Genomic DNA, 13,297 nt, shown 5'->3' with positions numbered 1-13,297 from the left:
GCATGAATTAACATATAAACCTCTTCGGGCATGTTCATTTTTCATAATACCGCCTCTTTAATGTTTTTTACTGTCATACCACTGCTTTTTGGAATATGACTTCTCAATCTATATAAGTCACCTGCGCTTGACACTTTTTTGTTCAACTCAAATAACTCATGTGTCCAGTCTTGTCCGCCCTGTTTGTAACATACTGTACAAATAAGCCGCAAATCTGAATATGAGCGTCTATTATAGTATTCTATGTTTGACTGGTTTTGCCAATTTCATCTTTTTGCTTCAGAGTAATTTCTATAAAGGCCAAGAAATGCGGCTGACTTTTCAAAGCTGATACTCATTTAAAATGGACTGAGGCAAAAGTGAAAATTGTTTTATGGCAATATGAAAATTTAAAAAATCCTCTTGGCCCGGAGGGAAAAAAAGTTAAATACTTTGTGAAACTGAAAAACTGTAGTTTTTTGAAGTGTAAAATAAGGAAAACACAATCTTAATAAAAAAAATAAATAAAACAAAACAAATCTTACAATTACACAAAGTGGATTATTGTGAAGTTTATAGCATCTCCTCAAAAACAAAGCCTAACCAGAGTTGTGTTTTATTTTATTCACACAAATTTGAGTAATCCTGACTTGGTACTGATCTAGTAGTGGTCTGTCTATATCTCCAAAGCTCAATATACATTGTTCCACCTTGTGATGTCATGAAGCAGGAGTTTTCAAGTTAACATTTTTACCTTTAGTTCATTAGTAGGAGTAGTAATCCTCCAAAGATTTCTGCCCCACTTTCATTTGGCATCCAATACCGACTGAAAATGTTCAAATAGCAACCAAAGACTGTTTAAAATGACTAATTTCCCCCTGCTGACTACATGTCAACTTGTTTAAAACAGCAAAGCAAATATGTTAAGTGTTTGAAGACCTTAGCCTCTCCAACCAAAACTCTCTGGCAGTGACCTTGCAATTTTAGGTAATGAAATCATCCAAATAGGCTCTATTCATTCACACTTATGTCACAAGCCAATAAGACATTTGGAAACATGTGATAACAACTTCCCATGTAGTTCCAGACACTGTCCTGGTTCAGTTCTGGTTTAGTCCTGTTTTAGTCCTGGTTTAGTCCTGTTTTTGTCTTGTTTTAGTCCTGTTTTAGTCCAGCTTTAATCCTGGTTCAGTTCTGGTTTAGTCCTGGTTTAGATTTGGTTTAGTCCCGTTTTAATCCTGGTTCAGTCCTAATTCAATCCTGGTTCAGTCCTGGTTTAATTCTGGTTCAATCCCGCTTTAGTCCTCTTTTAGTCCTGGTTCATGTGTTGTATGCTATTGTTTATGTTCTGTAGGTGATTATGAACGGTATTAATGTTAATAACATGGCCCTGTTTCATTTTGAGTAAAAAAACAACAAAACAAAACAAAAATTACTGATTTTTACTAGTCTGACGCCTTTATGTTTGTTTTGACGTCACAAATGTCGTTCCCCCATGTAAAAAAACTCCCCACTACACCACTGATTATAACACAGATTCAAAAATAGAATAATATAGCTCCTTTAAAGTCCGTCACTTTTTTCACATTAGCAGTTTATCGTCTCACCTATTGGCCCAATGTTCTCCAATCTAACAAACTAACGCCGCTAACTCTGTCTGAAGCCGTCTCCCGAAAGACATTCTCCGTTAGCCGTGTATGTAAACAAACCGCCTCCCACTCCTCACTTTTTCATGAATCATATTGAAAATGATGGAAAAAGAAACTCGCAACGGCCAGAACTGACAACTTTGATAAAACCGGGCATCTTTTCAAGCTAACAGGGTCCGCGGAGGTGATTTCTGTGATCAAACGCTAAGCTAGCTCGGGGCTACCGTCTGGTAAACAAAGACGCCAGTGTCCTGCTACTTTCTCGCGACTTTCCCGGGTGAAAAACTCAAGCCGGTTTGTTTTATTTTCAGACGCATCGGAAGGAAATTATGTAGCGTGGAGCAGAAGGAGCGCTAAGCTAATTTTAACATATTTTCCAGAGCGGAGAGTGAAGTGACGATGATGGGAAGTGGCGAAGTTGGTTAATAATTTAACGCCGACTGCAGATTTGTCGGGGCTAATCTCTCCAGTTACGGGGATGGTTAATATAACATGGTGCAAATATAAATAATGTTTGAGAATAAGTCAGATTCGCGTCGCGTCAAGTGCATCAGATCAGGTTGAAATTAGGCTAACAGATGCTAGCATGGAAGTAATGGGTTTTTGATTTATTTATAGCGCCGTTTTACAGGGTGGATCTGAGGTTGTTGGCTGCTATTTGCATTGGCAACACAAGAGTAAATCTATAAGCGTGCTGCTATTTTTAGAGCGAGCTGCAAATCACAAAGATGCTGTAATACTTGTTTAAGAATCTGTTGGCTACATTTGTTAAGTTGTATGAACCTCGATCAATTTATCAAATTTTTAAAGCGGATATATTATATAAAAACAAACTGGAGCTTTTCACCATATTATAACAGTGTTCTCTTGTCATTAGCCCACTTAAAGTTGTATTTTAATGACAATTCATGTTTGAAAACTGCACACTGGACGGTCATACGAGGATCATATGAGTATTTTGGCACAATAGTGTTATGATTGCATGAGAACAAAGATTACTCAAACATTTATGAATCACTCTAAAAACGCTAAATTAAAAGGGAAAGTAATAATAACAAGGTTAAAGCTGTGGTCAGAAGTCTTGCACAGCTCATTTATTAATCGAAAAGACACTAGGGTCAAACTTTTCTGATTTATAGACTAAAACAGTTATAGTACAGGGCTACACAACTGATATAAATATTTGAGAATTTTTTTCCAACCTTATTGATGGTGGCACAGTCAACCCCCTCTGCCTTACAGTGAAAAGGTCTCTGGTTCATTTCCCTTCTGTGTGGAAGTTAAGACAACAGAAGATGACCATGTTGCCCATCACTTACAATGGGTCAAGTGCCCCAAATTATTTTGGAACAATAGTCTCGACTTCAAAGGCCTTTCAAAATGAAATCTCAATCATGTAACATCCAAATATAAAAAGTGAGTTTTGCACTTTCAGGAATATTTCATCATCATAAATGCCAAAGTTGCTAAATTAATTTCACAGGTACAGCTAGCACACTTTGTGTTCAGTTCTTATTTGCTCTTACTTTTGCTTTTTTCTCTATTCTTTTAATCAGTTTCCTGATTATGACATTTGCATTGCAGACTATTGCAAATACATTTGCAATAATCGGTAAAGCAAGAAAATCAACACTGAATAACATTTGCAATATTGAATTTGTTCAGTGGCAGACCATTCTTCACATGGAAGAGCTCAGTGAGTGTTTCTGGACACATGCTGATGTGGCTGTCTCTGCACCGTCACAGTGAACACTCAGATCCATACTGTACGTATTTTAGCTGTCAGTTTGACTAAGACTTTCACACTGTCTAACTACAGCTGCTGGTTTGTAGATATTGATTTGGAAAGATTGAAGACGGAGCCTTGATACACTGCAAAAACTGAATGAAAAGCATTTTATCTTTTTAAGATCGTTAACTTCTCTAACTTCTTTTTCTGAAAGCCTTATACATTATACAAATCTTTGTATTGTAAGAGTGTGGTGTTTCTCCTCTCTTGCTTTGCCGTCTAAAAGCTATAAAATGCATGTGAAGTACAAAAGAGTTTGAAAGCAGTGAGCGATTTGAATTGAAATACTTCCTCTATTCACAGTTTAAAACTCAGGTAGCGCAGCCTTTACTCATGTCCATCATCTGTTGTGCAGCGTACAAAGCTGTGATCAGCACGACAAGGACAGCTCTCTTTGATTCCAATTTCTGTCCCAAATATTAACTCATTAATCATCGCAGCTGTCCAGGATGGATTTTAATTTGCCTGAACATGTCTTCTCCAGGCGGCCGGTGCTTCGGAGCAGCCACCATGAGATTGCCTGCGCTGTTGTTCCTTTGTTTTTGTCACTGTCTCCATGTTGTGTGTCATGCTCTCCTTCTTTTGCAGACTTTAATTAACTTCAGTGTCACGGAGGTAGTGTACGCGCGAGGGCTAGCCTACGCGTGAGGGCTCGCGCATGTGCAGCCTGGGGGACGAGGAGGAAGAGGTGGAGGAAGAGTGCTAACCAAACAATATTCTCCGATTGCGGTGACACCGTCTGAAAAGTGCTACAGCGAGTGTGGCAGAAAACCCATCAGGCATTTCCTGTTTACATTGTGTTGGTGTTGTTCAGCCGTAACAAGCTCAAGTGTAGGTACAATTTTAATTAAGATTAAAAAAGAAAATAAAAATGTATGTTTGAATGGATCATTTATAGTTTTCAATTATAGTGTATTTAATTTTCTTTTAATGAGGAAACATTCAATGGACATCTACAATCTTTTACATAGGAGTCCTTACTTTTCTGGTAAGAGTCCAGCACCTGGTTGTCTCCATGGAGATATGCAAAGGAGACTGAATTTTACCACAGTATGGCATTAAACTTGCTTATCATTTTTATTTTTTAACAATAGGTGTTTTAAAATATACGTATTCATTTGTAATTTGTAAGCCCATCTCTCCACAAATCAGAGATGTAAATTGGCTTTGTGCTTGTCTCCAAGGAAATAAGTTCAATATTATGCTGTGAAAAAATTCCAGGCAAAGCAACGAGTCCAAAGCAATGAGTCCAAGCTCGCTGGTCAGTTCATTCTTGCATATTTTTATAGATATTTTTTTCTTTTAAAACACAGAAAGAAACAGTTTAATCCCAAATTGTGGAACATTTCAAGCAAAGAAATGACTATCTTCATGGACACGGGCAGGTGGTGGAACCTCTACCAGAAAAGTTACACGAACTTGACCAGCAAGATGGATTCATTTTTGGACAGGAAACTTGTCTGTACTTTTCCCTCAACTAGATTTAAAGTTTGATTTTTAGTCTTGTTCTGGTGCTGTGATTCTTTGACCAATCAGATTCAAATATTCGTCCATACATTTCCTGACCATCATCCCAGATTGAATATCAGTCTGTTTCAGCCAGTTACTTAAATAAAATACCAAAGGAAAAAAAACTAACTAAAAGTATCACATCACATCACAAAAATATCAAATAAAAAGTCTTAAAGTACCAATTTAAAATAGTACTTAAAGACTAAAAAGTAAAAGTCTTTTGAGATCTAATAAAGCTTCAAATTCAGTGATTTTAATATAGATTTGATTATAATAGAGATTCCCCTAGCTGTTTTTATTTGTATATTTTTGTTGACCGTGATAAGCAGCATGTCTTGCACAATAATAAAAATACTTTCACTTTTCAATCCTTTTCAGAAATGTAGTGGATCAGAAAGTACAGATACCTGCTCTTAAATGTAGTGAAGTAAGGTTCTGTTTACACTGAAACAAATCACCATATCACTGGTACTGGAAATGATTTGTGTCCAGACATGTCATTTCTGTGTCCACAATCAAAGGCTCCCGTAATGCTAAACCACTTGAAAAGTCACATGACTAGGCTGGCATCACGTCGTCACAACGCCATGTGGACGGTAAAAACAAGGAAGTGGAACACCGTGTCTGAAGTTGCAGCAGCTGATTTCGAGCCGAGGAAGATGGCAAGCGTCTTTTCGTGGACCGACGACGAGGTTTGTTTAAACCGTTTCCCGTTTGTCTCTGGTTTGTTTAAACTGTTTTCCGCAATAGCGTCGCATGACCGATGTCACGAACCCAGCGAATCAGGAAGGTGCAAATCACAGTGACGTGGTCCAATAAGGACACAACTAGAGCTCCTAAGTCAAAGTATCAGCGTTTTCAGGCGTCCACACAGTGCCGGATCAGATCTATACTCAGATTCGTTTTCCATCGGATTAGTGTGGACGAACACTGCATCCGCAACGAAAACATCTCGAATACGCACTAGTGTGGATGGGCCCTAAAAGTAAAAAATATCAGATACCTAAAAGTACAATACTTTATACTAATTTTACTTAATTATATCCCACTAAGTGTATTAGCCAGACCCCATTTACATAAGTACACCTCTAAAACACTATGGAAAATGGGGAAACAACTTTATAACCAAGAAGCTCCACTAATAATGAAAGTTTTACACGATGTAGGACCTTCAAAGTGACGCTAACAACTTAGTGGAATCTGCTGGCTGAGTTAAATGCTACACGACCCGAATGCCTTCTTTCTGTCTGCTGCAAATTCCACTCTGGCTCCAATATATTTTAAACTAATCCTCTGTATTCTGAACCCAAACTCAGACGCATGGGCCATGGAAATACAGAACTGCGCTGAGCCACAGAGGGGATTTGAATAAAACAGGATGAGCAAAGCACTTGTATTGAAACGGCACCGGGGCTACTGCTGCCGCAAAACCCCAAATTTAAAATGACAACAAACAAAATGGACAAAGTGTTCTGTGGGGATGCTCCTTTGTCATGGTTAGCCGCTTCCGCCATCTTGTTTCTCTGTTTTCGTAATAGTCAAAATCGCCTCCGTCTGCAAATTTATGCTCGATTTTGCCCCGGGTTCATAAGCACCGCAACCGGGTTCTTTTAATCCTTTTTGACTGAATGTTCCACACTTTTTGGAGCCATCTAAATGCAAATATCCAAAAACCTGCAACGCAATAAGGCAGCACTTGTATTATACAGTCCAGTCTCCGCTCTCCAGCCTTTACTCATGCTTTACGCACCATTTTCTTGTCTTAGATAAATAGGGCACTTAGGAGCGAATGGCCAATTGCAGAGTTTAAGGTGCACTAAGCAAAATGTTCTTTATGGATTCCAAAAACAGCTTCATTTTTCAAGTTCCTTTTATATTACCTTAGGGATCAAACATGAGCTATTTATTCTTACTTTTCTTATATTTTCCAATCCATGTCACCACTTCAGTTGTTTTCTATTAGCAGGGCCTGACTTATTTAAACAAGACGTATTGTGCTTTTGTCTGCGCTATAGTTAGAATCTGTGACACTTGTGGACAGTGTTGGGAAGTAACTGAATACATGTAGTGAAAATATTTATTCTGGTACAGTTACTTTCTCATTTGCTGGTATAATCTACGACACTTGTGGACAGTGTTGGGAAATAACTGAGTACATGTACCCTATATGTATTCGGAATACCGTATTTAAGTCACACTTTTTTTCATGGTTTGGGTGGTTGTTATACTCCGGTGTGACTTATATGTTAAATTTTCACACTGACAGCTGCGAGGGGGCGCTCTAGGCTTGTGTACTCCTATATCACTGTCACTTCGCACTCTACTGCACATGTCGGCTGCAGAAGAAAAAGAAAGAGCCAATGTCCTGTCTGGTATCATGTCAGTCAGTCGCACCATTACTTCTGTATCACTGACAATTTAAAATTTAAACAAACATAAAAACAACCAAAACCATCCTGTTGGGATTCAGAAAGGCCGGAATAATTCTAACTGGAACTGATGCTGAGTCTGACGACAGAAGAGGAAGCGGCGCTCTGTTTACCTCCGGAGGTCGCCAAGTTGCTCAGAAGTGAAACTGAGGATGAAGAATTGAATGGATTTAGTGATTTGGAGTGAGATGGAGAGTTTAGTAAACTTGTTCTGTTCTGTTGTTTATGTTATAATTATCTGAAGAACTGTTCATATGTGACATTAACAGTCTGTTGTTCTCTGTTCTATTGTTATTACTAGAACTTGAATTTCTAGATGAAATGTCAGTTCCTAGTCTCTGATTTTATAAAATAAATTTCCCCCAAAAAGAGTGACTTATAGTCCGGTGTGACTTATATATGTTTTTTCTTCCTCATTACTCATTTTTTGGCTGGTGTGACTTATATTCCGGAGAGACCTATAGTCTGAAAAATATAGTTCTAATTTTGAGTAACTGTACTGCGTTACAGTTACTTTCTCATTAAGTGATATTTAATACACTTGATTTTCTAAATTCAAAGAAAAACATGGTGGTTCTTTATGATGTAATTTAGTTTTGTTTTACTGCATGAGGAAGAAAAGAAAGCCTCGCTCTTGTAATGTCTGTGTGTGCATCTTTCCCTTCGCTAATTAGACATAGTTAATGCAAGACAAACAGGGCAATAAAAACAAAGCCGTTTGTAATACTCCTTAGTTTTCTTTTACTAAAATATAATGCAACTTGGTGTAAAAGGATTCCAAGTATCCACAGTACAGTACTCTGACTGACCCATGTATCAGAATAGCTTACACAATACATTTTAATTCAGGTATTTACTATTCTGTAACCAGTGTTGGGAAGGTTACTTTTAAAATGTATTCCCCTACAGATTACGGATTACATACCCCAAAATGTAGTTTGTAACATAATCCATTAAATTACTTAAAGTGAGTAACGTAATCTGAATACTTTGGATTACTTGATATTGTTATGCTTTTGAAAACAACATGAATGTAACAACCACATCTGTTGAGCCCAAGTCTCCATGAACAGACAACTGTTTACTATAGAGAAGTAAAGACCAGGAAATCTTAACATGAGATATTTGTTTTGTCTGCTAAAAGAAAATAAAAAGCCCTGTCTTTACTTAAGCATTTTAAAAAATGTTATTGATAGAGAAGTGATTTCTATATGAAATCACTGCTGCCTTAAATTATGTCCACCCTACTGTTAGGTGTCATATTGTCTAGACCAGGTTTAGTCCTGCTTTTAGACCTGGTTCAGTCCTGGTTTAGACCTGGTTCAGTCCTGGTTTAGACCTGGTGTAGTCCTGGTTTAGTCCTGGTGTAGTCCTGGGTTTAGTCCTGGGTTTAGTCCTGGTTTAGGGTTGGGTTTAGTCCTGGTTTATTCCTGGTTTATTCCTGGTTTAGTCCTGGTTTAATCCTGGTTTAGTCCTGGTTTAATCCTGGTTTAGTCCTGGTTTAGCCCAAAATGTGAAAACAGGAAAATACCGCTGTGTAATCCATTTATTTTAACAAAGTAACTGTAATCCAATTACCACTCACTGAAACAGTAACTGTAACTGAATACAGTTACTCATAAATTGTACTCTGATAACGTAATCCCAGTTACATGTAATCCATTACTCCCCAACGCTGTCTGTAACTATGGTTTAAAGTATTTTTCTCAGCACATTTTAAATTGCAATATTAGCCTAAAACAACTTAAAGGGACAGTCCGGAATGAGCCAGAGTGTTGGAGACGTGTGGAGACACTTTTTTAAATATTCCTTCCAGTCCTTGTATTTGCAGAGGTCACTGGTGTTAGGCTAGTGCATGTCAATGGTCATAGTTATCCTGCCACTAAAAACAGTCTTACCCACTCCACAAAACACCCGAAGCAAATATATTATTACACCACTGTCAGTGTAAATCGGTAACATAGGTGCTGGGTGATATCAGTCCGCCGCTGCCGAGCTTTCTATCAGCTGCTGCTCAGACATAAATCCTTCAAATGCAAGGTTGGTTTTATTTCAAACATTATTCTATCAACACAGACATTCACATGGACAGTCTGGTGTAATAATAGATTTGCTTCGGGTGTTTTGTGGAGTGGGTAAGACTGTTTTTAGTGGCAGTAATAAACAAAACAAGCCCATCAGTGGGAGCTGACATCGCTGTAAACGTCATTACAACAACAAGTGCCGCTCTGCTGAACCATGGGGTCAGAACCTTTAATGGACAGCTGTAGATCACACTAGCAAGAAGCAGATATATTTTTGTTTTATATTGTCCCAGATAAAAGAATGCAATGATGCAGACTAATCCTTGTAAATCTGTGTATCATTCATTCATTTGTTTTTCAAAATAAAACCAAAAATAAGAAAACGGAAAAAAAAAAACATCTATTTTCTTAATTATTTGTCTCCAAAACTAAAAAGAAAAAATAAATAAATAAAAGGATAACAATTTGTTTGTTTTTTTAAATTTTCGATAAATGGAAAAAACGGATAACGGCTGTTTCTCATTTCCGTGACTTAAACTGTGATGCTGGACTTTTGCGAAGCATATGGGCTGAACCAGGACTAAAACAGGACTAATCCAGGTCTAAACCAGACTAGGACTGAGACCAGGAATGAGACCAGGACTGAGACCGGGATCAGAACTGAGACCAGGACTGAGACTGGGACCAGACCAGGACTCAAACCAGTTTAGTCCTGGTTTAGTCTTGGTGTAGTCCTGGTTCAGTCCCGCATCGCAGTTTAAGTCACGGAAACAGGAAACGGCCGTTATCTGTTTTCCATTATTCATTTAAACACAAACCCGAAAAGTGAAAAAACAAATCATTATCTGTTTTTTCATTTTGGTTTTGGAGACAAACAATGAAGAAAATAGTTGTTTTTTGTTTTCTTATTTTTTGTTTTATTTTGAAAAACGAATGAATGAATGATACACTGATTCAGAATCCTACTTTTTCACTGCTTCAGAAAATAAAACTAAAAACAGAGCAGTGGGTGTGTATCGGTTTAAACAAGTTCAGATTGCTTTTTTGTCTTGAAGGAGAATAAAGATTACTCAAGCACGCACAAATCAGTCTAAATACAGCTTTGAGTGGGTAAATTAAAATGGAGTACTACAGTATGGATGTATGTACGGTTAAAAGCTCTAAAAAGTCGATTTTCTGCTTCGATATGACCTCCTGAATCACTCCTGATGCACCATTAATGCAGAGACAGAGCGAGTCAGTCATGTGTCTTAGGAGCCTCGGCTGAACACTTTCACGATATTGTCGGCCTTTTATTTATTCTTTTCTCTATAGCTACAAAACGGCGGAACACGCTCTGCTGTCACAACAAAAAGGTTCGGCCGGGGTTCAATTCCCAGATAAAGAAGTAAAGAGCGTAGAGTAATTTGGTATTTGTTATGTTGTGTTGATGTATCCGTGTTGTGAGAGGGAGGACAGGAGAGAAAAGAGAAGAGAGATAGAGAGAGGAGAGATATATAGATGGAGAGAGAGGAGAATAGAGGAAAGAGGAGGAGGAGGAGGGATCCGTGAGCGACACTTTTAATTTTCCATTGGCTGCCTCAGTGTCAGAGCGGGGAGAGTGGGTTAGCGTCGTCCCAAACAGAAGCGGAGAGTTTGTCAGGATGAAAATCACTTGAGGAGAAGAGAGCAGGACTGGGGCCGGGCAGTGCACATATAGAAAAGACCGCTCCACAGAGGAGGCTTAAGGGGCTTATGCTAATTAAACAGACTTATGGAGATTCTTATCAAGTTATTCCGTTGTTATTATTAATCCAGAAGAAATACACAAAAAAGTATGACACTGTTATATTTTCTCTATATACTGTAGCTCATTTTGCCTCAGAACGTAGAAAACAACATAAGCGACAAGACTTTCCTCCATGTTTGAAGTCCACACGCTTTCATTTCACTTATATCAGTTAGTATAGTGGGTGAATTACTTTTTATGTAACGTATTTCCTGCAAACTACCAACTCAAATTCTATCAGCTACTGTTTTTAGCCTCATTTAATCCTTTCGTGACATGACGTGCCCATATACTTTTTGTAAACAAATCAGTCTTGCTTCTATAAGTCACAGAAGATGAGCTGTCCTACAAACAGAACATTTACTGTGTTTTTCGGACTGTAAGTCGCACTTTTTTTCATGGTTTGGGTGTTTCCTGCGACTTATACTCTAAAGTGACTTATATATTCAAATTCAGACAGAAGTAAGAAGGTGCTCTAGGATTTTGTGTCAGTATCTGCTGCTCCTGTTGCTCCTGTACCACTGTGACTTGGCTCTACTGCGCATGTCTCCTGCAGAAAGAGCCTCTGTCTTGTCTGTATCATGTCAGTCGATCGCACCTTTACTTCTGTACCACTGAAAATTTAACATTTAAACAAACATAAAGACAACTGAAACCATCCTGTCGGGATTCAGAAAGGCTGGAATAATTCTAACTGGAACTGATGCTGAGTCTGACGACAGCGACACAGAAGAGGTGCTCTGTTTACCTCCGGAGGTCAAAGAGTTGCTCAGAAGTGACACAGAGGATGAAGAATTCAATAGATTTTGTGATTTGGAGTGAGATGGAGAGTTTGTTAAACTTGTTCTGTTCTGTTGTTTATGTTATATTTATCTGAAGAACTGTTCATATGTGACGTTAACAGTCTGTTGTTCTCTCTTCTATTGTTTTTACTAGAACTTGACTTTCAAGATAACATGTCACTTCCTGATCTCTGATTTTATAAACGAAATTTCCCCCAAATATTGCGACTTATACATGTTTTTTCTTTTTCATTATGCATTTTTTGGCTGGTGCAACTTATACTCCAGAGTGACTTATAGTCCAAAAAAAACAAAAAAAGATACTTTTATAGACTATTAAAAATTGCTATTGAATTTTTTGGTTTATTTTCATTTTAATTGTGGTCTGTTGCTTCCTTGTGCTTGCAACACAATAATGACCAGGAATCTCCAGCCTTTTTTCTCGGGTGAGTTATCTTTACAAAACGGAAATTCTGGAGAGCTACTAATTTTAGCAGTCGCAGGAAATAAAGTATAAATAAGAGCCATGACAAGACTTAGAGGGGTACAATTAGATTAAACATAGAACACAAACTATTATTTCTTTATGAATGCACAAAGTCAGGCACCAAAAATGATAGATTTACAATAATAATAGGCATTTAATTAGTCACATTTGAGTTATTTAGTGCAATAAGTATAATTCAGAAATCCGTAGGCGAGCTACTTGGAAGGAGGCGGAAAGCTGCTGGTCGCGTCTAAGCTACAGGTTGGAAACCCCTGATAAAAACCTATTCAGATGACGCACCCTCCCCCAGAAAAGTTACGCAATGCAACTTTAAGCTTCTTTTGACAAGCTCAGTCTCACACAAGGAACATGACCTAAGTGTTTCCTATAGATTTTGTTTATGTTTATGGTGGCACATGTTAATTTTATTTGAATAACTTTCTCTCATTCAAATTGTGGAACGTAAATGTCAAAAAATATGTGACTTTCTGCTTTTATTTCATCTTTAAGCACTAATTTTTGACTCTCTTTTATACGTTTATGAAAATACGATGAGCAACAAAGTCTAATTTTGTTATGCTGATATCGTCCAGGCTGCTTTTAGATTATGGAGGAGATTATTTTAGACTTTGGGTTGCCTTCATAGTCGCTTGTATTAATGGGAAACACCGCGTGACATCTACTTTTATGAACTTTTAATTAGCTCCAGTGATGTTCTAGATACCTTCACTGTTCATTAACATCTTTGTATATTTTAATTACAACCCATGGCAAGATATAAGTGCGGTTTTCTTTACGATATATAAGAAAGAAGAGTGGGTTTTACCTGTCACTCTCATCCCAGGAGATACAGGACTGGTTTGTGGTGCCCTGGAGAC

At 37.8% G+C, this 13,297-nt stretch overlaps 1 protein-coding gene across 1 annotated transcript in view; it reads right to left on the bottom strand.

Annotated features, from left to right (window-relative positions):
- The window catches only part of adgrb1a (adhesion G protein-coupled receptor B1a), a 264,634-nt gene that overhangs the window by 104,175 nt on the left and 147,162 nt on the right, over window positions 1-13,297 (bottom strand). Inside the window, exon 16 of the mRNA XM_055163913.1 lies at window positions 13,246-13,289. Coding sequence (XP_055019888.1) covers window positions 13,246-13,289 — 44 coding nt within the window. The remainder of the gene's footprint in view (window positions 1-13,245; window positions 13,290-13,297) is intronic.

Source organism: Boleophthalmus pectinirostris, unplaced genomic scaffold, assembly GCF_026225935.1.
Source record: "Boleophthalmus pectinirostris isolate CB_2022bp ecotype Guang Dong unplaced genomic scaffold, ASM2622593v1 HiC_scaffold_6, whole genome shotgun sequence".
NCBI lineage: Eukaryota > Metazoa > Chordata > Actinopteri > Gobiiformes > Gobiidae > Boleophthalmus > Boleophthalmus pectinirostris.
This window is presented reverse-complemented; position numbering and strand designations above follow the sequence as displayed.